We start from the raw sequence: 27,430 nt of genomic DNA on the forward strand, positions 1-27,430 counted from the left end.
GCTCACGTTGTAAATTCACTCCACCAATTACGGGAAAGAGGTACAGGTGGGATTTCACAGTAATAGATTAAACTATGTCCATATATAATACAACAGACACTACATAGATCAGACAGTTTACCTAAAACTCATCAAAAGTCAGTTTACACCTTGCAAGGGATCATTAAAAATAAAAGATACGAGATTTTTCTTCCATTTTGATCACTTCAGTAGACTACCAGGCTTATAAAAACTGACAGAGAATTTGAATGTACTCTGTATGTTGGACAAATGCCTTCTCCTCTGTAGCCAAACTGAGTATTTAGAATTAATAAGATGCATTTGGAGAACATGACTTGGTGAAATGGTTCTTAAAGTGAAACACGATGGAGTTGCATGTGCTAGGATAGTTATTTACAAGTCAAAACATTCAACACATGCGCATCAGTAAAAAGACTTGGAGCATAAACACGGAATAAGACGAGAGTGACGTTCGTGTCACTGCTCCCGATACGCGCCTCTGCATAAACCTATGTACTCTGCAGCGAAGGTCAATATAGGAGCGTACCGTCTCCGTAAAACGGATTACCAAACAGTTGGCAGTTTACTCGTTGCCCTCGCTGCTGTCTCTATACTCCCTGCCCAACATCAGAAAAAGTTGTACAGTGGAAACTAGCAGAGATGCAAGGGGGGTGGAGTTTGGAACTTGACCGTAGTTGATTGGATGAGCATTTGGAATTGACAGAATTGCGAGCAGTTCCCTCCCCTCCGGAGGCATTGTCGTGTGAGTGATCACTGCTCTGTTCAGCTGTTAAGTCTGCGTATAGATGCACCAGGGAAAAGTTAGTGCGCCAGTGTTGTGCTCGAGTGTTTTGCTTTTAATTTTGTCGTGTGTGACCCGCCAGGAGTAAAAGAGCAGTAATAATGTGGAAGCCACGTCTGCAGCAGCAGGTTAGTTAAATCATTCTCTTTCACAGTGTTAGCCTCTGCTCGGCTGTTGTCGTTTCCCAAAGTTGTAATTCTAGACCCGTGGCCTGTGAAGGACGGGGTAGTGTTTGAAGAGTGTGTGTGTTTTCGTTTGTGTATAAAACTGTGCTGTGTGTTTGAAGCTGAGGGAACACAAGGGGTTGTTCTCTTTTTGTGTGTGTGTGTGTGGTGCCGGTGTGTCTTGGCTCCTCATCTCTGTCTCACCCCAGTGTGAAAGGCTTTTGTGTTAGTACTGGAATGTGTAACCAGTACTCAGAGGGAAAAGTCAAGTCACTTAGCTCAGCTCTGCCACCAGAATCCTGCCTTGTTTTTGCAGCTGTGTCCTAAGTGAGCGACACAGTCTTATCATGTTGCATTAAAAAAAAAAGGTTTGCCTTTAAAAAAAAAGTTTGTGTGTAGCACTACTCAGTAGGCATTTTGTTTCAACTTAGTTACTTCTATATTACCAAAAATATCATTTTTAGTGAATAAGTGTGTTTGGTACTGATGCCTCATTGACATTAATTGTATTCAATTTATTCTCAATATGTCAGAATTTCACCAGTGTTCAAGGTTAAAGTACAAAAAAAACTTTCACTTTCACTCAGTGGGGCTACAGCACATTTATTCATCATCTTTGTGTAGTACAGTACAGGTACAGAATGTGGTGTTGGAATGATGGCCAGAATCAGAGTGGATCTGGAGTAGTTACATTGGGATAAACATATACTCCAGCAGAGTGGTATTAGATATTGTACGATGGTTTTTTTTTTGTTTTTTTTGGAGAGGAACTGCTTTATCTTCACATATGTATTATGAGACATATGTGATGTCATCAGTACAATGTAAGGGCATGTGTCAGAGTGAGCAGACGCATTTTCCGTTTGTCTTGGACTGTTTGTCTCAGAATCATTAAAACGAAATTCCCACAATTGGTCTGCCTGGGCTTGTACAGACAGGTTTACCAGATTCCATTTTTTTTTCCTCCTTCAGACACGTCATATGCTGTCGAAACATCTGATTCACATGCATCTTCTACATGAGAGATTGTGTAACACTGTCTTCTCCCAAAATGCATGGGCTTGTTCTCCATGACGACCAGGAACTTGTTAGCAGGAAGGAACAGCTGATAGCCCATCATTTGTACAGAGGAAGCTGTGTGTGCCACAGCATTGTTCTCTCTCTCTCTCGCTTTCTTTCTCTTTCTCACTCTCTCTTCAACTCTTGTAGCAAGTGTCATAGTTGTATGCCCATCCAGTGACTGCTGGCCATACAAGGATGGGACAGGTTTCGATTCAAAATGTTGTTCTCAGCTTCACAGAGACAGGGTGGTGAGGGAAGAGCAGTGAATAGTTTGCGAGAAACTTTCCCTTATTTGTAATAGATACTTTTTAATAGCTGTGCTTTAGCTACCCCCAGTTCTCCCCCCTTTTATCTGTGTCTGTGACACACTGCGTCGTGTGAATCACTTGGCACGATTCTGTGCTTTCTTACGCGTTGCCTGAAAAGTCTGTAAATTTGTCTGTTATTTTAAAATATGGAATAAAATAGTGAAGGATCTGAACATTTTTAAAGAGCTTTTCACAAATGAAGCCTTCCATAAATATGCTTTATACCACTGCATGCTTTTTGTTTTGGGCCCTCTGCAGATTGTTAAGAGGAACCTCGTTTTCCATTTTAAATGAAGTAAGATATTACACAGGCTCTCTTAATGCCAGGAACCGCACTGAGTCTGCACAGGACCCCAAGATGTCTGTGCTGTATAGAATGGGGCTCCCAAAAATAAACTGGCCTCACTGAGCTCCATATTTTACCTCCATATTTTTAGCACCTCCCCTTCTGTTCAGGTTAGATGTTTAACATTTGTGCTCTAGAATGCTGGAAAGTTCCATTCTTGGACAGTCGATGGGGTGATTTGTTACGTATATCTGGACCTTTAGCAAGGAAAACCTGAGGAGTTAGAGAGAGTGCAGACTAATCTCCCAATCTTCAGCTATAATTGGTAGAATCCTCTGTGTTCTCTGAACTCCATGTCTGTTTTCTGTGCGGAACAGTATGGCTTTTTCCAAAGCTGGGAGTAACAGTTGTCACACTGGTGGGAGATACTACATTTGCATAAATTTCCCTCTGTGCAAGAATATATACCCTTTTGTTTGACGATGAAGTCAGAGACTTACTTTGAAAGTGGGGCATATCTGATATCTGATCCTCTCTACATTCCACTATGTTTGCAGTAAATATGGTTTTAGCGGAAAATGAGATGCATGAAACATCTTCCTTTTGGTCTTGTGTAAGACGCAGGCCTGTCCAGACAAGCTCTGAGCTCTCGAGTTTGGCAGAAATCTTCTATGAGGGGTGGGAACTAATAAAATGACATAAGGCAGCGTCTGGTTGCCAAGGGGCCACACCCCTCCGCTTGGCTTGCCTCAAGCCAGGAAATAGAAGCTTTTTAGTCCCTTTCAAGACTCACATATAGGAGGAATAAAAAGCAGTTTATAATATGACTCTTAAAAACCGGTAATGGTAATAAAAGCCCTGAGACAAGGCTTGTTATGGGTCATAGTGATGTGAGGTGGTATGGTGTATTAGATGTGTTAATTATAGAGATACATAGCGATTTGCTAAGTGCCTGAGCCCTGGTGTCCGTCATTAATGGAAGGGTGATATGAAGTCACTCTTTCTCAGGATGCTCTCTGTCTGTGCTATTAAAAGAACTCTTTTTTTTTTCCCCACCTAGCAGTCTACCAGCTTTTTTGGATAATGATTAAAGCAAGTCCTCGGCTAAATTTTCTTTTGAAAAGAGAGTCCAAGAATGTGTCCCGAGTTTTAAAGTGCACTTACTCAAGGGAAAAAGGTTGAGCTGCCATTTCTACAGAGTTTGCAGCACGTGAACATGAGTAAGTGTGCTATGTTTGTAATTAGAGGTTTCTCAAACGGTGTTTGCTATTCCAGCAGTTCATGTTTAGAACTTTGTTTTTCCGTTCTTGTTGCTGTATTATTATTGCAGAGGCTCTCTCTCCCTCTCTCTCTCTCTCTCTCTCTCTCTATCCCTCTCTCCCTCTCTCCCTTCCCCCTGCCCCCTCCACGTCTGTCTTTCACTGTTGTTATATGAATGCATAGCTCACTGGTTTTAGCTGCTGGTTGTAAAGCAGTGTTTTACAGTGGCCTCATTATTGACTGTGGCCAGTGATGATTGCCCAGTGTAAATGTAAAAGATCTGTAGGAGAGTGGCACATCCTGACACCGTTGTGATGTCAGCACCGCCTCTCTCTTCACTATCACGGCATTTTTTTTACAGCCTCACAGAAAACACATCTCACTCTCATACTACAATTAACTGTTTGTTTAATGGCTACATATTAATCCCTCTGTTAATGAATATTGTGGTATTACTTGCAGGATTAGTTTCATTGTCTCTGTCATTCTTTCTGTCGTTACCGCCTTAAGATAATACTGTTTTAAATTAATCAGTGAACGTGGCCTTGCCCGAAAATGTCATTTAACTTCGTCAGATATGTGAGAGAGCTTCAAGTGACATTCCTTCACACCCTCGCCCTCAGAAGGATGAGGGGGCTATCCCTTTTCATTGTACAAACTTTATCTGGTGAATAAATTGATTTTTTTTTTTCTGTCTATTTGCGCTGCACTTATCGCTGCCTGGGCTGTTGTGTTTGAACATGTCAGTGGGATGAAGCGGGATCTGTGAAGGGTTACTGTGGTCTGGTGGGAACGTGTGATAAACAGGATGTGTGACCTTTATTTCCATGTGGATCGAGATTACGTTCCATCGACATGAAAGTAGTAGACAGCCGTGTGCTATGGAGATTTTAATGACCGCACCACAACCCTCACCATTGACATTAAGGTCTAAAGAGAGGAAATGAGCCATAGGCAGTTTTCAGGGCTCTGTTCTGTATTGAGAACTTCAAACCTGCACAACTAGACTCTCAAACTCTTTGCACTGTGCTCCTAAGATCAGCCTTATTTTGCTTCCTGGTTGAAGTGAATATTTAACAGTTTGAGCAGCAGCGTGTTTAACGTAGGAGATGTGAAAGCTCACACAGTGACAATAACATGGATCCCTTCACTCTACATACAAGCTCTGTAACACACTACAGACAGCAAACTAGACATATAGACCAAACGGATGTATAGTAAGGCATATTGACATAGCAGATCCGTGTGACTGCAGCATGACTAGACTGTGTTCATCATAATGGCCTAAAGCTTTCACATGTTGTTCTGTGACAAGTCAGTCAGTGACTCTGTGTGTGTGTGTGTGTGTGTGTGTGTGTGTGTGTGTGTGTGTGTGCATGTTTGCGTGTGAAGTGAACTTGCTGTTAGGTTCTTAAAGGTTGATAGTTGTGTGTGTGTGTGTGTGTGTGTGTGTGTCTGTGCGTATGTGTGTCTGTGTGTGTGCGTGTGTGTGTGTGAAGTGAACTTGCTGTTAGGTTCTTAAGGGTTGATAGTTGTGTGTGTGTGTGTGTGTGTTTGTGTGTGTGTGTGTGTGTGTCTGTGCGTATGTGTGTCTGTGTGTGTGCGTGTGTGTGTGTGAAGTGAACTTGCTGTTAGGTTCTTAAGGGTTGATAGTTGTGTGTGTGTGTGTGTGTGTGTGTGTCCAGGTGGGGCCTGCTCTCCAGGCTTATTGCTAAACATGCTGCGGCAGCCAGATCCCAACAGCAGTAAACTGAACTTGGTCACCACAGAAATGAGTGACATAGCAGTGGAAAGCCTGGACACCCGAGAGCTGGGTTTCGGTGATGGGGAGGAGGTGGACTTTGATGCCAACGAGTCCAATCGCACAGGTGAATGACCACAGCTTTAAAACCCTAAAGAATTTGATATCTATGAGCTATTGAAATTCACAGCATGTCATAAATCTTATCACATTATGGAGGCTAAGAACAAGAATGGTCCTAAAACTAGAACAAAACTAAAAACTAGAAAAAAAAAAAAACAGAAAAAACTGAAACAAGCAACTCAGACATGGCTTAGACAAGGCTGCATTGAGAACTATTAAGTAAAAAGAAACAGTTTGTATGACAAATGAATTTAGTAATGTGGCCCGTGTTATGGATGTCGTTCTTTTTTTCTGTTTTAACGACTCTTCAGCTTTAATGAATGTAAGTCATAATGAGAAGTAAAAAGTGAGTGTAATGATCAGCTCTGATGAGTGAAACTCAGTGATTTAGGTTTTGGAATCTACTGGGAAGTTTTTTTCTTTAGCTCCCTTTGTTTTGGAAAAGGAAATGAAAGTGCTTGAAGGTGCAGAGCTGTGAACGGGTCTTTGTTGCCAAGTGTGTGAAGAGTAGGGAACCTTAAAGAGGAAAGAAATGAAAGGGATTTTACTGCAGTCATGTCAAAAAGACATCATATTTTGGACATCATATATGTGTATATATATATATATATATATATATATATATATATATATATATTACGTATTGCATGTATAATAAACATCATATAAAGAATTTTTAAGCCAAAAATTTCAAAAGAATAGGACTAGAAGAGTGTGTAAATGACTTCCAGATAGTGCTGACGGTTGTGACAAGGTGCTTTTCCAGTTCATGTTAGAATTTAGTTTGTTTACACTCAAAACAATTCCCCAGTAAAGGATAACCTCACTATCTCACCTGATCTCACATAAATCTCGTCCTATCCCACGTTTGTGTTTACAGGAGACTCCCGTATCCTGTTCTCGGCTGTGTATAACACCGTGGGTTTTAAAGAAGCAGATGCCACAGTCTACCTGGACACTGTACCTATCACAGCCAAAATCCTGGAGGTGGAGCGTTTTGCTGCTGCTCAGGATCGCTTTAGTAAAAGGAGTGCCTCCAAGGTCTGTGCCAAACACACGCCGAGAAACACACACCGATAAACAAACAGACATACTATAATAGACAGAGCACCACACAGACAGACAGATGCATGTTTAGACCATTGCCTTCGATGTTTAGATGGTGCTTGAATGTTAAAAAACCGTGGATAAATGTTTCGGCGTTTAATTTTTTTTTTAAGCGTTAATTCTATAATATTAATTCTGTAATATGAATTATATGATTGGCCTGGGAGTCATTTTAAGTTTCGTTGTCCCTTTAGAATCTTCCAGCGGTTTTTAAGATCGAGCTGAGGCATGGGAATTTCACGTGGGAGGTGAAACGGAAGGAGAAACACTTCCTGGAGCTGCACAGGGAACTCCTCCGGTATAAAACCTTCATGAGGATCCCTCTGCCCAGCCGCAGGTGAGACCGGTTCGAGTTAGACGGCCGACAGCGTGAGGGCCATCGCAACAGCTACATTTGAAAATATCATTTCCTCACTCTTACCCCTGTTCTATCCTCACTGTCTTTACAGCTTTGGTTAATCTAACGATCTGTTGTGCCATTCCCCCTCTCCCTCCCAACTCTCTTCTTCTTTCAATTTTGTCTGTCTTACTTTTCGACCTTTTGATCTCCTGTCCCTTCCTTCCACGCAACCTATTGAACTCTGCATTCTTCTTTTTTCTTCTCCCCTCATTTGATTCCCTCTTTTCCTCAGTCACACGGTGAGGAGGAAGAGCATGAAGAGAAGCGAAGTGAGGCAGATGCCCAGGCTTCCACGAGGAGGAGGAGATGAGCTGGCCAGAGAGGAGCAGGTGTCCAGCAGAAGGGTGAGTCAGTTAGACCAGTGCGTTAAAACTGGACACAATTATCGTTCACTGCATTTCTCTCAACTCACACTGAGCACATAGACTCATCGCATTTCTGTACAAGTTCTTCAAATGACCTCAACGATCAAGAAATGATACCTGTGATGTGTACATCACAGACTGCGAGGGAAGACAATGTAATCTTGATGATTTTGATACTTTCAAAGGAATAAAGGATTTCCGTTCATTCTATAGCTTTTAACTTATGCTTTTATCATATGAATTTTCAACTACTCACATTGCATCACATGAATCTCTCTCTCTCTTTCTCTCTCTCTCTCTCTCTCTCTCTCTCTCTCCCCCTCTCATATTATGAATCCTGAGTCATGCTGTTCTTTCATCTCTCATCCTTTTAATCTTTTCTCCTTCAAGAGTTTTTCTCCTTCAAGAGTTTTTTTAAATGAATCAAGAAATGTTGACATTTGCTTTGCTCATTCTCCAGAAACAATTGGAGGATTATCTGAACAAACTGTTGAGGATGTCAATGTACCGCAAGTACCATGCAACGGTAAGTCATAGTATGCTGTCTTTTTTTTTAATGCACACATTTTCTTACTTTTAATGCACACTTGTTTAATATTCTCCTGTCTTAAAGAACAGATGGAGTGTGTATTAAGCTATCTGTAATGTACCATCTGTCGGGAGAATCAGCGAACTAAATGAAGCCAGGGCTTATAGACGATAATAACATAACCTGATGTTGTCACTCAGCGCTAACAAAAGTAGGAATTTGTTCCAGCAGTTCTTATTAAGAAGCCCCCTTTTCCACCCTCATGCATCCAGCCCTCCAGTACCCAGGGGTTTCTGCTCATGCTGACAAAGTTTCAATCTCATTTGCACTCTCATATCAGTACCAGTTTGTCCACATTTTAAAGTGGATAACTTTTAATTGCAGCAGTTTCACTCTCGAATGTTTCTGCCCACTCTTTCTCTCTCTTTCTCTCTCTCTCTCTCTCTTATAGATGGAGTTTATTGATGTGAGCCAGATGTCTTTTATTCATGACTTGGGACCTAAAGGCTTGTGAGGCCACTTTCTCTATGTTTTGTTTTTGTGTTTTTATGTCTGTCTTGACTGACTAGTCATCAGAGTCAATGCATCATTAGTTTTACTGCGCGATTGTGTTTTTTGCGTCTTAGCTTCAAGCCTATGTGACACAGTTGCGTGTATGTTTCTTGGTACTTATTTTGTTTTGGATGAACACTTTTTATATTTATGGTCTGTTAAATGTAAGAAATGTTGTTCAACTAATACTCTTATCTTTGTGTCTGTCATACAGAGAAGGCATGGTCCAGAAAAGGTCAGGAGGTCATCGTATTCCAGGGATGAACTGCTGCGGTCAGAGCAAGGTCTGCTACCACTGGTCTAAGAGGTCAGTCTCTCTAATCCCTCTCAAATACTGTCCCTCACCACCATCATGATTTGATCCTGTTGGATTCTTACCAGCTACTGGCCCTCATTGGGAGGAGTCTTTCAGAAACAGTTGAATGCAGTTGGTCATTTTAACAATATATAGTTGTGTTCCTTATTTGGAACACCTAGAGTTGATAATGGCTTTTAAAATAAATGGTTATTTGTCACATGTTATCAGTAAGTGTAGGGTAAAGTTATCTTGTTCTCTCTCTTTCCCCTCTCTCTCTCTCTCTCTTTCTGATACGTGCTGTTATACTTAAAGACTGTTATTAGTATCACTTTGAAGTTTGCCAACTGTTTATCTCCCTCTTCTGCCTCTCTTGGACCGCCGATAGCATCCTCATCCGTCTCTTGGTTTGCTCTAGCTCATGTGCTTGTTGTATAAGGTAAAAGTACAGGGCTTGAGGGCTGTAATTTGATACTATATTTGGCTGGCTTTGTGTCTCATTTGAGCAGCATCAGCAATGGATGTTTAACTTGGCTTAACATCACTTAGTCTTCATTTATTAAAAAGACTTATTCATTTTTATTTTTAGGTGGCTGGTGGTTAAGGACTCTTTCCTGCTATATATGAAACCAGACACAGGGGCCATTTCTTTTGTCTTGCTGGTGGACAAAGAGTTCACAATCAAAATGGACTCCAAAGACACAGAAACGAAGCATGGGGTGAGAATCGACAGCCTGTCCAGGTGTGTTCTGTCAATAACAGATCTCCCTCTAAAGTTCAACGACGTGAGTCTGGGTTTGTGTGTGACTCAGGCATTTTTGACTTTCACTATATCTCATTCTCTATACTCTGTCACTAAACCCTCGCCACATAATGCAACATATACACACAAAGAGGTGGTTTCACACTCCATTGACTTTCTAAAATGTTCTACATGTGAAAGTGTTTTAGTGATGTGAAAAGAAAGTACACACTCTTTCAGTTCAAAAGTTGAATGTACGAGGATGTAACAAAACAATCATCTGGTCCTAAAATGAGGTAAATCTTACCTCAGCTTACAAACAACACGTTACAGATTTCACTATGTCATTCATTTATTTAACAAAAAAAAAGAAAAAATAAGCCAGCATTTCATAAGTCGTTTGTTTAAGTGAGTATACCCCATGATTCAGTAGCTTGTAGAACCACCATTAGCAGCAATATGTTGATGAAATCACTTTCATAATGAGTTTGTTGGTCTTTTGTGCTATTCCGAAGGGATTTTGGCCCACTCTTCTTTACAGCATTACTTTAATTTATTGATGTTTGAGGGCATTTATTTGTTCTCATTGGGGTTGAGGTCTGGATATTGACTTGGCTGTTGCAAAACCTCGATTCCTCTCTTTTTAAGCCATTCAGTTGTCGATTTTCTGTTGTGTTTGGGATCACTGTGCTGTTGCATGACCTAATTTTGGCCAAGATGAACTCACATTTTCCTTTAGAATACTCTGGTGTAAAGAGAAGTTCATGGTCAACCTTATGCAAAACAAGCCCACAAATGATACACTGTGTTAGGTTTTTGGCAAACATGGTATTGTGCGTTATGACCAGATATCTCCACTTTTGTCTCATCTCCCCAAAGAAACCTTGTGACACCTGAAATCTTTTGGGTTGTTCAGATGCACCTCTGCAAACCTAAGCTGTACTATCATGCTCTCTTTGGAGAGCAGGGGATTTCTCCTGGCTACCCTTTCATGAAAACTGTGCTTGTTCCTGTTTCTTGGTCTTTTTCTGAGTTTAGAGTCATGAACTGTATCATTTAACATCTTAACTGAGGCCTATAGATCCTTAGATGTGGCAATGGGGTTCTCTGCAGTTTTCCCAGAGCATTACATGGTCCGACCTTGCAGTAAATTTGCTGGGTCATCCAACCCTGTCAAGATCGACAACTGTCTTGAATGTTCCCCATTTGTAAATAACCCTGGCTTCTACTTACCTTCTTCAATCATGTGGAAACAGTTAAGGTATAATTACTTTTCCTGCAGGTCTCCTGCATTGTGGCTCCTTTTTGTTGAATAAATAATGACACAGTGAAATCTATTGTTGTCTCTTATCTGAGGGTTGATTTTAATTTTATAAGTTGGTGAGAACTAGACGATTGTTGTTTATGCCCTCAGATATAAAACCATAGAACTGAAAGAGTGTGCACTTTCTTTTTCACATCAGTGTTGCTCATCTGACATAAATGGATTCATTCAAATGAATTTACAATGAATACACTGAACTGCTTAGCACTCCTTAAGGGCTGAGAGACCTATTGTTTTCTCATGTGTATCTGGCTGTAGTCAAGCGACAATAGCCTGTTTGCAGCGGCCACAGGGACGATGCAGACATTGATACAGCATGTGTGCGGTTTGTTTCTGATGCAGGACGTTGGTGTTGAAGTGCAGCAGTTACAGGCATGCACGTTGGTGGGGTCAGGCCATTGAAAATTTCGTTCGCAGACATGGCAAAGCTTTCTTGAGGGACCACCGCTTTGGGTCCTTTGCTCGAGAAGAGGAGAACATCCCAGCTAAATGGTAACCGGTGATAAATCTGACCTCACCTTTTCCTTGTGTTTGATATTTCTTCTTCCGTGAGGTATTGAAATCAGGTGTTATTCAGCTGTCGTGGTTACTGGGCACCAGCCATTCCTATGTAAATATAATTTTTGCATTTGTATGATAACATCTCTTGGCTTTGGGGACCATGAGTTATCGATGCCTAACTAGTATCTGATCTTCTTCCCTGTTAGAGTCAAGAGCTCAGTAAGCTTTTTTTATGCAGAAATAAACTTCATATTTTTTAATCATTGCAGGTATGTGAATGGCAAAACATACATGGAAGATTTAGCTGATGCCTTAGAGGAAGCCAAAGAAGAGATCTTTATCACAGACTGGTGGTACGTTCACAACCTTGTCAATTATTCAACAGAACACAAACACATCATTGCTGATATAATGTCAGGGTTTGGTATGTGAGTGGATCATTTATCAGTGTAAGCTTATCAAAGGTACTGTAAAATATTAAAGAATTCTATGTCATTATGAGAAAATAGGCTTTCTAGGAAGTCTACACTATAGAGAGTTTATGGATACTGAGAAACAGCCTGTGGTAACTGCAGCAATGAACAGTAACAAAGTACATGAGATCTGTTACTGTACTTATGTACCTTTCCCAAGAATCTGTACTTCATTAAAGTGTTTCCATTTTTTGAGACGTGCTACTCTCACTCCACTACATTTCAAAGAATGTGTATATACAGTATAACAGCACTAGGACATTTCACGAGATTTATCACTCCTCTTTGCATTTGTTCTAATATGACCTGTATAACAAAACTCACCTAGTGACAGTGAAAATATGGACACCCTTATGAAAATAGCAAATTAGATGTTAGAAAATAATACACTCAAATTTCACTGGCTGCACAATCACTGAAAATATGCAGAAAAAAGGTATATGCTAATAGGCTCACCAGCTAGCCTGCAGAGGGGAAGCAGTTTGTGTCGCTTGATAACGTTTATTAGCTGATGGAATCCTAACAGAACTGTTTTTGTTGAAAGAGCCAAATAAACGATAAAAATCGATATCTCTTATCTCAAATTTCCATTTTGTGATATATAACCCAGAATTGTTGTTAGCCTTGAACTGTTGTATAAAAGCAGTATCACATGAGAGGATCTATATAAGCACAGCTGTGTTTATCTTTGGCACTCAGCAATGCTGATACTCAGTATAACAGCACTCCCTCCGATGTGATATTGCTTAATAGAATTTGGTGGTGCCTTTAGTTTTTTCAGCATGATTTGTACTATAGTTTTCAGTTTTGCGCACGCGCGCACACACACACACACACAGTGTTATTACTGGAAGTTTGTAATGTATGTCAGTTTTTTTTTACAAGTAAATCTTAAAAGGAAAGTTTTCCTATTCTCTTATTTCATGCCCACAGCCACTCAGGAAATTGTTCACCTATATGCTGACTGCTCACAATAATATAAATTAACATCAATGTCAGACTGATTTAACAAGCTTATACTAAAGGATCTGTGCACCCAGGATCATTAGAGCCCTCTCGCCTGAAATATTTAGATTAAGCAAAAAGAGGGAACATATCTAATTACAAAAATAATACAACATTATAACAATAATAAATTACAGTACTTTTACTTTTGTACTTGTGTGCATTGGAAAGGAAATACTTCTGTGCTTGAACTTAAGTGGAAGTTTTAATGATGGACTTGTATATAATTTGGAGTAATATATTAACAAGGGTATCTCTACTATCACTCAAGTACAGGATTTGTGTACTTTGTCTACCTTTTTAGTAATTGTGTTTTGTCTCATGCTCCTTGAGAAATAAATAGTAAAGCAATGTCTGTGGATGCATGGATTCAATCCTGAATGATGGTTAGGTATGGTGGATTCAGACCTGAATAATGGTTAGGAATGGAGGATTCAGACCTGAATAATGGTTAGGAATGGTGGATTCAGACCTAAATGCTCCAGACCACCAAAGTCACAAAGTCACAATCAACTTAATAAGGGCATTTAATGAGCAGCACCTGGCTGCTAATTACCATCTTAATTCCTGTGGAAGCAGCAAGGGTGTACTTTCCCCCATGGCTTCTACATTTTGGCTTTTTTGCTGAGTAAATCTGGGATGTATTGTGTATTATCTGAGGTTGTGTTGGGAAGCTGAGATTGGACAAATCATGAAACAGTGAAATCCATTATCTGTTATCTGAGGCTCTGTTGGGAAGATTGTTATGCAAGTGAAATATATGATATGAGGCAGATACATTAGCCCTCCACACAGGATCTGTTACATAGCTGGTGTAGTATTTCCTCTCCATCTCGTACCAAAAATAGTACACTTAACCAGTGGTCTGGCCTACTGACCCAGGGGTGCGTATGTATGTGCACACGTGCGCGCGCGCGTGTGTGTGTAAGGCAGCATATTGCTATGTTAATCTATGCACTTTGGTTTGAGGTTGCAAAGCCAATGTGATACTGACATCCTAAGGTTTAAAACTTGGAAAAAATGAAACACTCTGCTCTGGTTTTTGAACCCCATGATACTTACCAGGCCTGTTGATTCATAAGACTGAACACTGAAAAAGGATTTTATGATTATTTCTGAATCCTAGCCAAGACAATCAGACAGGGAACATTAAGGGAATCCAAATATCTCACCAGCTTCTCACGCAGATATAATAGGTATGAAGTGTTTCTCTCCAAGTGTTGAAAGTTGCCTTCTGAGGTCTCTCTCTCTCTCTCTCTCTCTCACTCTCTGATTGAGGTCCACACTGATGCCTTGTTTGTGTTACACAGGTTGAGTCCAGAGATCTTCTTGAAGAGGCCAGTGGTTGAGGGTAACCGCTGGCGACTAGATTGTCTCCTCAAACGCAAAGCAGTAAGTTAATGTGGGATTGCCTACTTCTGGCATGCTGCTCGCTGAGAATCCTGCATGTGTGAGAATAGATCTGTAGGTGGAATAGGAAGACGGCGGACATGGATATGACCTTTTCATGTATTTCAATACAAGAATATGTATTTCAGTACAAGTTGTCATGCAGCTATGTTTCTTTCTTTCTTTTATTTTTTTTTTATTTGTCATTACAATTTTCAGACAGAAAATAACAACACTGTGTCATCTTTGACTTGTAATTCCATATTATTCCATAGTGTAGTTGCATCTAAAGGATGATTTGTGCATTCAATCTGTAGCAACAAGGAGTACGGATCTTTGTCATGCTGTACAAAGAAGTGGAGCTGGCACTTGGCATCAACAGTGAATATAGCAAGAGAACACTAATGCACCTTCACCACAACATCAAAGTAAGGCTTGTTTGTGTGTGCATGTGTGTTTGTGTGAGGGTTTACGTGAATGTGAGTTAATGATTTTCATCTCCTCTCTGTGTTTTTGTGTCTCCAGGTAATGAGACATCCTGACCACGTTTCATCCTCAGTTTACCTCTGGGCACATCACGAGAAGATTGTGGTTATCGACCAATCGGTGGCCTTCGTTGGGGGCATTGATCTGGCATACGGGCGCTGGGATGACTGGGAGCATCGGCTGACAGATGTTGGGAGTGTGACCCGCTCTGTGGCTCAGGCCCTGGAGCAGGTTAGGGAATAGTCTCATTTAGTGACAGGACTTGACTGATACACCCACACTGGTACAACCAAGACCCCCAAATACTTACTGCTACTACACTGTTAAAAACACAGAACTAAACAAATCACATTTCCCATTATGTACCAATCGTTCAGCCTCCTTTGATTCTCTTTCTCGTCTCTAAAAGTTCTTTTACAGATCTTCTCATTTATTCTCTGTCTCTCTCTCTCTCTCTCTCTCTCTCTCTCTCTGTCTGTCTCTCTTCAACAGCAGTCAGGCAGTGCAGTCCCAATCTCTGATAAGGGCATTTCTTCCGCTGACGGCCCTGCCCAAAGCAACGGGAAGAGATCCGCAGAAGCTGACCCCGTAGACCTCCCAAAGCTGAAGGGCGTCGGCCGCACTCGCAAGGCCCGTTTCAGCCTGTACCGCCACCTCCACAAACACAGCGTCCATCATACAGATAGCGTGAACAGCTTGGACAGCACAGACGAGAGTAAGAGTCTGACAATAACTGCAGCATTTTATTTCCATTACAACCCTAGACGGTTGCTGCACTGATAGTGTCGAAGTCCTCCTGTCATGATTAGTTAGTAACTGGTAGGAGTTGAAATGTTTTGCATGATGCAAGCAGCGCACAGCAATAAGTACTCAGAAACGGCTGCATTGAAACACTTTCCCAGACGTAGAACTGACAAAGTTCTAATGGTTAGGTCCAACTCAGTGTTTTTTTTTTTTTTTCTTTGATTGTTTGGGGGGGGGGGGGGTTTATTTATTTATTTTTTTAACACTGTATTGGACCCTGGAGTTGCAAGGTTTTCAAATTGATTTTTTGGGGGGTTGAGAGAGCAGACCAGAGTGTCGACTCTTTCGTCTTTCTGTAATCACGTAAAAAATATTGTTGCTTAGTATCTGGTCATTTTTTTTTTTTGTGCTCTCTGCAGGTAGGTCTGGTTCCTCCTACACTGAGCCCATTGTAAAGACAAATAAAGCCTCAGACAGCTGTCTCTGCCTTGTGCGTAGGCTGATTCATAATGTGCAAGGAGAGTTTAGAAAGCTGTTCTCGGTGACCTTCTGGCTGTCTGATGGTCTGACTCTCTCCCCCTCACACAAGCTGCTGCCACTGAGAGACTTTCTTTCTTTTTTTTTTTTCTTTTTTCTTTTTTTTTACCCTTTATTCTCTTCCTCTATCTGCCCTGCTTGAAATGATGCCCTTTTAGATCTGAAGTTCTCACCTCTGACTGTGAGAGGCCAAAGCTGTTAGTCTGTGAGAGTCTGCAGACAAGGGGAGAGGATTATCTTTATTTCAGACCGGCTTTGGGACCTTACAGCTCCGTAGGCTTCTGTCAGAGATGTAATATAATGAAATTGCTTCGACGTTCAGTTAACACATCCAGCTTGGTTTGAGCTTAGCACAGTTTGAGTGTTTCTAAGATATCTCTGTGTGGTTTCTAAAACAGCCTAGGAATATAATGTGTTTTCCATGGCTCCCTTTTTAATGGTCCTGTCTGTGGCTGCTCAGGAATGACATCATAACAGATACACTCTTATTATAGCTAATTTGTTTGAACATACACAAACTGTGGAAGGAATGGATTTGTGTGGTGTGTGTGTGTGTGTGTGTGTGTTTGTGTGTGTGTGCATACGTGCGCGTCTGTCTGTCTGTCTGTCTGTCTGTCTATAGATAGATGTGACCTCTAGTGGCTTGGAGTACACAGCCATCTATGTTTTATATAGATTATATTAAATGGAAAGTGTTAAGCCAAAAAAAAAAGGATAAGCTGGTTTACAGGGAACTGTGTAAATTACACTGTAAAACTGACTGTGCTTTGGTCCAGCCACTGTAACATATCGGCTTAATGAGCTTGTTTTTGTCTTACTGACTGCTCCGCTTTGCTGCTCTCTGTGATTTGTGTAGGGAGCGGCTCTGTGCGTAGCCTACAGACGGGTGTAGGAGAACTGCAGGGGAATACACGTTTCTGGCATGGGAAGGACTACTGTAACTTTGTCTACAAAGACTGGGTTCAGCTGGATAAGCCTTTTGATGGTAAATCACACTCTCACACAGAGGAGATCATCTTACTGAGGCTGACATTTAGGACCAAAATCATCTTTGTTCTTCTTTAACCTGAAAAAAAGGTCACCATAGTATGCCATTTGCTCTCTGTCAACAGAAAGTCAGTTATGACCTGCGTTTAGGTTAACTGTGTTATAACCTTGGCCAAACGCCCACACGGAACAGCTTTTTGACCAATAGCTTGTCTCTGTAGATTTTATTGACAGGTATACAACTCCCAGAATGCCCTGGCATGACATAGCTTCAGTGGTTCATGGAAAAGCTGCCAGAGATGTAGCGAGACACTTCATCCAGCGCTGGAATTTCACAAAGGCAAGCTGTTTACAACCTTCAGACCGAGCATTTGATCAAACATTTTAAACCAGTAGTCTCCAAAACATATCAGTTTGTTAGGCTGAAATTTCAGCATGGTAACCTGGGAGTCCAAATAACTAAATACAACAGACTGTAACCACTGCAGATTAATAAGCTAAATATAAATATTTAGTATATTTAGAATGCCTGTGATGGTACTTGGTGTGAGAAAAATTCCTCAAAATATATCAAAAGTTACAGCTAAGAGAAAATGTGGTGTGTATTCCAAAAAAGGAAAACAACTTCAGAGCAAACTGACACCACATTAATGATGATATCTTGCATCACATTTATCAGATCCATAAATTCTTCCACCACTGAGCTTATCTTGATGTATCGTGCTGTGGTATTGCAACTGTGCATTATAGTCACGCAGCTCCCAACTGGGGTGTGGAAAAACAGGTTAAAGAAAAAATTGGATCTCACGAAAAGTGAGATGAACCCAACGTAACTGAAAGTGAAAGCCTTCTCCAGAAAGTGCACCTGAGTAAAGTATTGAAACATTGTTTTGTCAGCATGCTCAAGTCATAAAAATAAAGAAGGGAAGGTTATTCTTTTATGAGTATACAGTGGTAGTTTTCAAATATTAAGTAATAGACCACAAAACAGAGTAAATGGAAAATATTTACCTCCTCCCACAAAGCGTGTTTTGTTAGTGAACTTCTAATATAAATTGTTGTTTATTTACCAAGTTGTGAGAGTGTAAACCTGCTCTTCATGTTCTAAACATTTGTCCTGCCACATTGAACAGCCTTTCACAGTCAGCTGTAAGTGTTGTTGAGCCTGACGGAAAGTGAAGGGAATGAATTACACAAATCCTTAGTTTCTGCTGCGGTTTCCTTTCACAGTTTTCCAGTGTGCTTCTCTTGTGTGAGATTTCTTTAACGCATACGTGCACACACACACGCACACTTTGGACTACCCATTCCAACACATTTCTTCTTTTCAAATCAAAATCTCATACCTACAGAAGGTTTTTAAACCACACAAATAATTGTCATAGGAGTGGTGCTCATTCAGAAATATATATATATATATATATATATATATATATATATATATATATATATATATATATATATATATATATTTCTAAATGATAAATAAATATATGTTAAGTAAGTTGTTTTCTCCAAGTGGATAAATGCTTGAAAGTGTCATAGTCTCTGGAGAATTCTACCAAGAGGAATGCACATCTGTTACTTGCGCTAAAGAATCTGGCTGCAGGGAGCTTACTTAAAGAATGTGCTAAGTTTATTTTATACATATTCTTTCTCATTTCTTTCCTCCTTCTCTCCTTTCTCTCTCTCTGTCTCTCTCTCTCTCTCTGTCTCTCTCTCTCTCTGTCTCTCTCTCTCTCTCTCTCTCTCCCTCTCTCTCTCTCTCTCTCTCTCTCTGTCTCTGTCTCTGACTCTGTAGATCATGAAGCCAAAGTACAGGTCACTCTCCTACCCTTTCCTGCTGCCCAAATCTCACAGCACAGCCAATGAGCTGAGATACCAAGTGCCTGACTGCGTACATGCTAAAGTACAGGTAAGAGAGACTTCTGCCAACACCCAGACATGCGCGCGCACATACACACACACACATACACACACACACACACACACACACACACACACCCATTGGGCATTAATCAAGTCAGTTTAATTGCCCTTGTTCACTGGAGCATCGCTCTCTTGCAGATTCTGCGCTCATCTGCTGATTGGTCGGCAGGTATAAAATACCATGAGGAGTCCATCCACAATGCCTACATTCAGGTCATTGCCAAGAGCAAGCACTTCATCTACATTGAGGTAAATCAGTCAATTCAGTGCCCTCCAACAGCTGTCACAATTCTCCACGCATTCTCATCATATCAGATCAAACCCATTGCTATTGCTTGGAGCTCATCTCTTTTCTCACTTCTGTAAAATGTACGATTCAAATCCCAAAATGAGACAGCTGATTGTACTATTGTTTGGTTAAACAATTAGAAACATAGCGCAGTGACCTGCCTACCTAGTTTACTTTAACCAACGTTGCTGCACTCATACACATAACCAAGTGGAGTTTTTTTTTTCACTTTTTGTCCTCTGACATTCATATATACTACATCTTTTTTCCATCTTTCACTGTTTTTTAAAATCACTAATTACAGTGAGTGTGGGTTTTTTTAATACTAATATATGTCTTTTTTTCTCTTCTTTATTTGTCAGAACCAGTTTTTCATCAGCTGTTGTGATAACAGACAGGTTTATAATAAGATAGGAGATGCTCTTATAGAGAGGATCATCCGGGCTCATAAGTAAGTGTCACGGTCTTTAAAGACTTTCACATTAAAGAGACTTCTGACTTCAGTAAATCAGCATTAAAATAATGATACCATTTTTCAAGTTTGAAAGTTCTTGGAACTTGCTCAGTGGAATGACATGCACTAAATCTCTCCATATTTTATGCTATATTTTTCCTTCTTGGTGGGTTGGTTAGTAATCTAGTATATCAAGTGTGTTATCTTCAGTGTGGGCTGCCGTGTAGCCTTCAGCACACGCAAACACACACACACACACACACATACACACACACACAGTCTGAGTCACTGAGACATGGCCATCATGCCTAACACAGAGTGACAGCTGGAGAGATTGGGCCACCTGCTGATGCAGTGAAACAGGCCGCACCTGAGCCCCAGTGGCCCGGGCACCAACACCCCCTCGTTTAGCCTTTCACCATGCTCCCGCCTCTGGCCCGCGCGCATTCACATGCCTTAGTTTGTGTAAGAAACAGAGGCTCCCCCTGGCTGAAGAGTCACATCTAGTCTATAAAGCCGCGGGAAGAGGGAAAGGTTTATTTATAGCCCCGACTGACGGCACGGTCGATCACCCATTGTGAAGACATCACAACCGTTCCAAAGGTCATTAATCAGAAATGTATTATCTGCCAGCTAATTTTGTTCCAACTAATGATGACTCACCAAGTCTAAGGAGGAGTTTATGGCTAAATATGGTGAAAAGGAATGTGATGGTTGGTAACGTCTGCCCTGTGGGACTTGTCACAGAGAGAATAAGAAGTTCCGTGTCTACGTGGTGACTCCCTTGCTGCCGGGGTTTGAGGGAGACATCACCACAGGAGGTGGCAATGCCATCCAGGCTGTCATGCATTTCAACTACAGGTGAGGCTTGACTCATGGAACAGAGTGGTTAGACCTCACTAACGTACCACACCCTCAACTTCAACACCTACTATTAAGTTTCACATTGTTATTCTTCACTTGTACAGATAAGATAGTCCTCCTCAACGCTGTTGTGCTGCAACTAGAATCAGAATCAGTTTATCCACCAAATGTATAGGATACACAGGAATTTGACTTGACATTCAGCACAAGAAAATACAATATATGTGTAACCCCTTACAACATATTGCTACGGGTGAAGATTAGTAATGTAATTACGTAGAAAACTCATGATAGTGTTTGATGTGTTTTTCTCTGAAGTTCTCTATAGCCACTGGAACTTACCTTTTTTGTTGTGATCATTTTCTATGCCTCCACCAACAATGACAAAATACAACTTGTACAACACAGACCACAGCCATACTGCATACAGTCTACATACAGTATGTGACCATACAAAACGGTGCGATGACAACTAGAGTGGCATAGTGTGACTGAATGAGCATAATTAAGGTCGAGCAGGGTTATGTGACACAATCAGAGAGTGCCAGTAATTCAGAGTAGCTGTGTAGCCGGGTGATGTCTATGTCTGGGTTAATGTGTGAGTGCGTGTATGTGTGCATGTCTGTGCGTGCGTGCATGTGTGTGCATTGTGTGCAAGTGTGTACGTGTGCGTACGTGCGTTAGTATGTGTGTGTATGTGTGTGTGTGTGTGTGTGAGTAAAAGGGGAGGCAGTCAGGGTCATGCAGTAAAGTGACACCACCTGATGCTCAAGGGACGGCAATGACCCATCACAAGAAAGATGTAATTGAAAGAGGAAAGAAAGGTGAGCGAGGGAGATTAAAAAAAGAGGCAGGGAAAGCTAGAGTTTTAAATGAAGGAGTTTCTATGACTGAAGATCACCTTAATCCATGTGGAGAGAATAGTTTTTTCTTCTGTATGCCCTAAGCTATCACAGCGCTCTGTTGTACTCAGGGTAACACTTACTGTTTAGTAGGCTCAAACTTAAGCATAGCTCCCCAGTCTCTCATCCAACAACAGTGCTGTAATGAGACCGGAAACAACCCCTTTGAACTTTAATAAAGTGAAAATTTAGTGGACTAACATGTTTTTGTTTTTGGTTTTTTTTTGTTTTTCCATTTCACTTTCTGCTGCAGTAATGTGAATGCTAAAGCATACTAATTCAGATTTCAAAGATAATCTTTCAGTAACAACATTTGCATATCGTTTGGATTAAAGACACAAAAAAAAACTTAGCAGGAGAAAATTGCAAATGCTGCTAGCATGGAGTTAATTGCTTATGGTGAAAAGTGCCCTATTGTTGTTTAATAGTAACTCACAAATACATTCCATAGAGCAGTGGCAGGTATTTAAAGCTTATCTTGTTTTCCATTTGAACATATTAAATTGGTTAGAGATTGTGGAACAGAGCGCTAGAGTTGGGCTATTGGGATTTCAGACAAGCATTTTCAGAAAGTAGGGATGTGTTGTTTTTATCTTTCTTTATCTTGATGTCTGTTGTGCTGTTAGCTGTGTGCCAGTTTATTTGCAGTGTCTTTCTCTGGTGGATGAAATTTAGGTCATCCGACATGTTAGACAGACCTGGTTTCATTGGAAAGATAACTATGGTGACCAGAAAAACAAACAACGAAAAAATGTCTTAAAAGTCAGACTTGGTCGAGTGTAGTTTGAGGGTTGGAATTTTAGTCAAGTCTGCACAGACGAGAATAAATAGAGTTCTTGTGCCACATATATATAAAAACCTACTTCTGCTTTAGCCTGCTTATCTCTGTCATGCTCTCTAACTGTCAAAAAAGTAACTCATTTGAGTATTTTAGCCAAATCTGTGTCTGATAAGTGTAGCGTAACATGTGTTTGTTTTGTTTGTAACATAGTAGTGGAAAATGTGGTCTTGTCTTAGCTGTAACTACAGTTTACTTGTCTCACCTCAGAACCATGAACAGGGGAGAACACTCCATAATCTCCCAGCTGAAGAAAGAAAGTAAGTGACTCTATTTCACATCCTCTCTCTCTCTCTCTCTCTCTCTCTCTCTCTCTCTCTCTCTCTCTCTCAAACCCTCCCCTCCTTCCCTTGAGTCAGACTTTGTGCAAGTGACGGGATGGAATGCAGTTTGGATAATGTGACCATGACCTTATGGCAAAACAGGAATTACTATATGTGTGTGTGTTTGTGTGTGTGTTTGTCTCCCTTGTGCAACAGTATATCATGTCAGTGTTACAGTGTATCAGGAATACCAAGCCTGCATATATGACATCTGTCATTAAAGTGCATGTTAAATTTAGTTCAGTTACAGAGTAGGTTAAACTTCAGAGACAAGCCTATACTAACTTAAAGAGAAATCCTCCACATTAATGATTGTATTAAACAGCCGGATAACAGTTGTCTAAACCTGCAGCCAGTGAACATTTGTTTACTCTGCAGTTTGCACTAGACTTTGTAAAGAGAGTATTTCTGGTCAGGACAGTATAGTCTTGTGTAAAAACTGTTTGGAAGTTTTAATGGAAGTTTTATTGTCTTTGTACGAAAGCGGTGTTTCTGATTCCAGTACGTGGTTTCTCTCAGTAAGACCTCTAGGACAATCTCATTTAGACTCAATAAGACAAATAGACCATTTCACATAATGAGGCAGACCCTATTGGTCACATCCATTTGTCAGTTGAGTGCTGAGGTATGGAGCTGTTTGTACTATGGCCTGTCTGTTGATTGTGTGTGTGTGTGTGTTGGTTCTCCCTGCAGTGGATGACCAGTGGATGAACTACATCTCTTTCGGGGGGTTAAGGACTCACGCTGAGCTAGAGGGACGCCTGGTGACCGAACTCATCTACGTCCACAGCAAGATGCTCATCGCCGATGATAACACGGTCATCATCGGTAAGTGAGGTGATTCGCGACCAACATAAAAAGACAAGAGGGACAGAGCAGATGTCACGTACAATTAACTCCTCAGATCCGTACAGGCTGGAATTTTGCACATTTGCAGAACCAATTCAGTTTGTGAGAAAAACATTTGTCAATCAGGCTGCCATAAAATCATAGCAACCATAGCTTGTGAAACATGATGTAAATGCATGGAAGTAATTTATCTATTTACTGTTTATTTGACGTTAGACGGTAAAGCGTATGTTTGTTTGTTTGTGTGTTATATGGTGTTGTGTATTTTCAGTGTGCCTTAAATTTAGTTGTGCATTGTGGGTTGTAAAACTTGTGGTTGGTAAATTTCAGTATGAATTTGCCCCTGTAGGGAAAACAACTCCCTCTGGTGGCAAACTATTTAAATACAACCGCCTTGTTGATTACTAGCAAAAGGCACCAATACCTCATGCTAAAATTTTTTTACAAGCTGTGTTCAAAGGAATATCCGACCAAAGAACCTATGAGATGCTACTGAATGTACTATCCCTGATTTACTGCTCAAGAAAACTATACTGAGGTCAACCGACTGGTTAAAACCTTGTACACACAGTGGTGATCATACAGGTCATATGTGTGTCTTTGACACAGGTCTAAGTTCTGCATGTTGAGAATATTCATTTTAGATTAAAACTATACTGATTAGTCGTCAGGAGGCAGCGTGTATCTGTTATATTTTGACCATAAAAATGTCTTGGGCGGTTTGCAAAACTAGCTTGGAAAGCTAGCATCCAGCTATCATCTCTTGTATAACACACAGCAGAATCTGAGAGACCGAACCATCTCAGAGTGAGTGATGAGGAGCAGGCCACCCAACTGTCTGGCATTTTTGTAACGTTTAAAAGTGCCAGGGAGTAGATGCGTGAGTAAGGGGAGTGAGAAATCCTAAAAAGGCAAAGGGCAGCTGTCAGTTTCGATGTGCGCTCATGGTTTGATGAGGATAACGGAAATCAAATGTAAGCCATCGTAAGCCAGTGGAAGGCAGACATGAGTGTTTAGCCTTCCGCTGTAATTGAGTTAGCTCAGATCTCTTTAGGTGGAGGATTTGTGTATTATTGAATTAGCCACTTCAAGATTCAATCACTCATAGGGCAAATGAATTCAGTGGAATAGTAAAAGAATCGAATACAGGTTTGCTCGCAAGGGGGAGGATGTAGCATTTTATGCTTAAATGCCATTTCAGTTTGTCTAGCGGTGTCTAACCCTGTGGCTAAATTAATATCTCAGGAACAGTCTGTCAGAACCACAACCCTTTTCTTTTTTCTTTTTGTATAGCATGCTCTGCCATTCACCCCTGTATCTGTGTAGAAGAAATTAATTGCTTTTCAACTTTTGCTTTCCTCCCCCTTTTTTTCTCTCCCTCTCCTCTCTCTCTCCCTCTCTCTCCTCTCTCCTCTCTCCTCTCTCCTCTCTCTCTCCCTCTCCTCTCTCGCTCCTCTCTTTGTCTATCTGTCTCTCTTTCCCTCTCCCTCTCCCTCTCCTCTCTCCCTTCTCTCTCTCCTCTCTCTGTCTCTCTCTCCGTCTCCCTCTCCTCTCTTTCTCCTCTCTCTGCTCTCCTCTCTCTGTCCCTCTCCTCTCTTTCTCCTCTAGCTCTCTCTCGCTCTCTCTCTCTCACACACACACCATTTATGCTATGTTCTGGGACTTTCCATTGACTTCCATTATATATTTGATGTAAAAGTATAGAAGTGCCTCTCTGATTATGTAAAAGCAGTGAAGATTCACTTAATGTTTCTCTCTCTCTCTCTCTCTCTCTCCCTCTCAGGATCAGCCAACATCAATGACCGTAGTATGCTCGGGAAGAGGGACAGTGAGGTGGCTGTGATTGTGGAGGACTCAGAGACTGTGTCCTCAGTCATGGATGGACAGGAGTACCAGGCTGGAAAGTTTGCATTACAGCTGAGGCTGGAGTGCTTTAAGTGAGTCTCATCAAACCACAGAGACATGTCGTAGAATAGATCCTCTCCCTTCAGTCCTTCTGGACCTCCACCAGTCCTACTTCATCCTCTAGTAACAAAATGCCATCAGACCATAAATGACTTGATTATCTGACTGGTTGAATCAGACGTGCTGGGGCTGATGTTTAATCAATCAGTTGACTGGCCGTGGCATGGGATTGGTTTAAGATTGAATTGAGAAACTACAATCGCAGAATAGTCAGATGTATAGATCCACATAGTATTTAGATGTATGTGCTGATTTTTTTTTATAATGCGCTCTTTCAATCCAGGACTATCCTTGGTGCCTTTTCTGACCCCAGCATTGACGTGACTGATCCTATCAGTGATCGATTCTACAAAGAAGTCTGGATTTCCACAGCTGGCAGAAATGCAACAATCTATGAGAAGGTGTTTAGCGTTACTCTACCTCTGTCAGTGACAAGTTCTTTATGTCCTATGTGATAGATTGTGAGGATGCAATTGCCTTTCATGTTCTCATTATGTTGAGGATATCAATTATAATTTAGAGTTGTCACTCAGTCAACAGTTAAGCATGACTCTCAGTCTAGGCAGAGGGGCCAAGTGATGAGACTGAGTACCTCTCTGCTAGCTGGCACGTGGCACACCACACTAATGAGCTTTAATGAAGCGAGGCATTCATCTTCTGAAAAGCTATCAAAGTCTGACACCTCCAGTAATGTTCTTCTGGCAAGTCTGTGTCCATCGCAGATCAACCTCACACATGTGCTCACACACTCACACTTACACACACACGCACGCGCGCACACACACGTGCACAGAGACGTACACAGACACACAGATCCACTCTCAGAGAAACATCTTTTGCCCCGGTCCTTCACTAATATCCTGGTTTTTCTGTGTGTGTTTAACTTGTCAGCATCTAATTTTCATTTATGCCTGATTGAGATGCATCACATTGCTGGTCATATGGCACTGTCTGTCAGAAGTGTGATGTATTCACAGTGTAATGTGCTTAGTCCTTGCTCTCGTTCTGTTTTACAGGTGTTCCGCTGCTTGCCTACCAGCCTGGTGAGGAACAAGCAGGAGCTGCTAGATTACCAGTCCAAACCAGGACTGGACAAAGAAGACCCAGTACGAGCCCAGGAACATCTGAAGAAGATCAGGGGTTTCCTGGTGCAGTTCCCCCTGGAATTCCTCAGCGAGGAGAACCTCATGCCCTCAGTCGGCACCAAAGAGGCTATGGTGCCTACCGAAATCTGGACATGAGGCCGATACCAGCACCACCTGCACCCAGAACTGCAGGTCACTCAGACAGCTATTTACAGTTGCACATGTCATATACATGTGACATGAAGAAAGGCTGTATCGAAAAAGAGTGCCTTGGGAAACACAGACCATTAACTGTAATTTTGTAACTGGAATGAATGACATTCATTTTTTAATATAACATAATTATAAATTGATTAGATAAACTAACAGCGCCTCATAGATGTTGTAAAGAAATCCTAAGGGGACAAAAATACAAAAGCCTTTCATGGAGAACAATGCAAATCAAATGTATATAAATGGACTTGATTTTAATTCTTTGTTGAGGAACCACTCGCAACAAGGCAACAACAGAGCGGAGACCTTATAGACCTCTCCCTTAGTCACAGAAATCCTTGGGGTTTTTTTTTTTTGTTGTTTGTTTTTGTTTTGTTTTTTTCATGCTGTCTCTCCAGCGTGATGATACTTGTGACAGCTTGAGATCTGTGATATGCGTTTTCTGTCTGGTTTACCTTCACTCAGATGGTCTTTCAGAGATGGTAGGGAAAGATTTTCACCGTTACGTCCGCCCGGCTGTGTTTGAGTGTCTGTGCT

General features: G+C 41.1%; 1 protein-coding gene across 1 annotated transcript; it reads left to right on the forward strand.

The window, feature by feature from the left end:
- Positions 1-842: 842 nt before the first annotated feature.
- On the forward strand, positions 843-26,903 carry pld1a (phospholipase D1a). Its single transcript, XM_030773296.1, has 26 exons — positions 843-930; positions 5,568-5,750; positions 6,627-6,776; positions 7,058-7,190; positions 7,486-7,597; positions 8,079-8,144; positions 8,599-8,657; positions 8,914-9,006; positions 9,584-9,736; positions 11,403-11,552; positions 11,831-11,914; positions 14,350-14,431; positions 14,746-14,856; positions 14,954-15,145; positions 15,410-15,629; positions 17,052-17,180; positions 17,404-17,522; positions 18,984-19,097; positions 19,250-19,360; positions 19,763-19,851; positions 20,602-20,715; positions 22,669-22,718; positions 23,475-23,609; positions 25,414-25,567; positions 25,879-25,996; positions 26,612-26,903. The coding sequence occupies exons 2-26, from the start codon at positions 5,600-5,602 to the stop codon at positions 26,834-26,836; spliced, it is 3,114 nt and encodes a 1,037-aa protein (XP_030629156.1). The 5' UTR covers positions 843-930; positions 5,568-5,599; the 3' UTR covers positions 26,837-26,903.
- Positions 26,904-27,430: the final 527 nt, after the last annotated feature.

This window comes from Chanos chanos, chromosome 5 (assembly GCF_902362185.1).
Source record: "Chanos chanos chromosome 5, fChaCha1.1, whole genome shotgun sequence".
Taxonomy (NCBI): Eukaryota; Metazoa; Chordata; class Actinopteri; order Gonorynchiformes; family Chanidae; genus Chanos; species Chanos chanos.

What these genes read in the sequence shown, in the direction of transcription:
- pld1a (XM_030773296.1), top strand. Translation starts at nt 5,600, where the DNA reads ATGCTGCGGCAGCCAGATCCCAACAGCAGTAAACTGAACTTGGTCACC. An exon ending in ATCCCTCTGCCCAGCCGCAG is followed by an intron (nt 7,191 to 7,485) that starts GTGAGACCGGTT and finishes TCTTTTCCTCAG; the next exon opens with TCACACGGTGAGGAGGAAGA. An exon ending in AGCGCTGGAATTTCACAAAG is followed by an intron (nt 17,523 to 18,983) that starts GCAAGCTGTTTA and finishes CTGACTCTGTAG; the next exon opens with ATCATGAAGCCAAAGTACAG.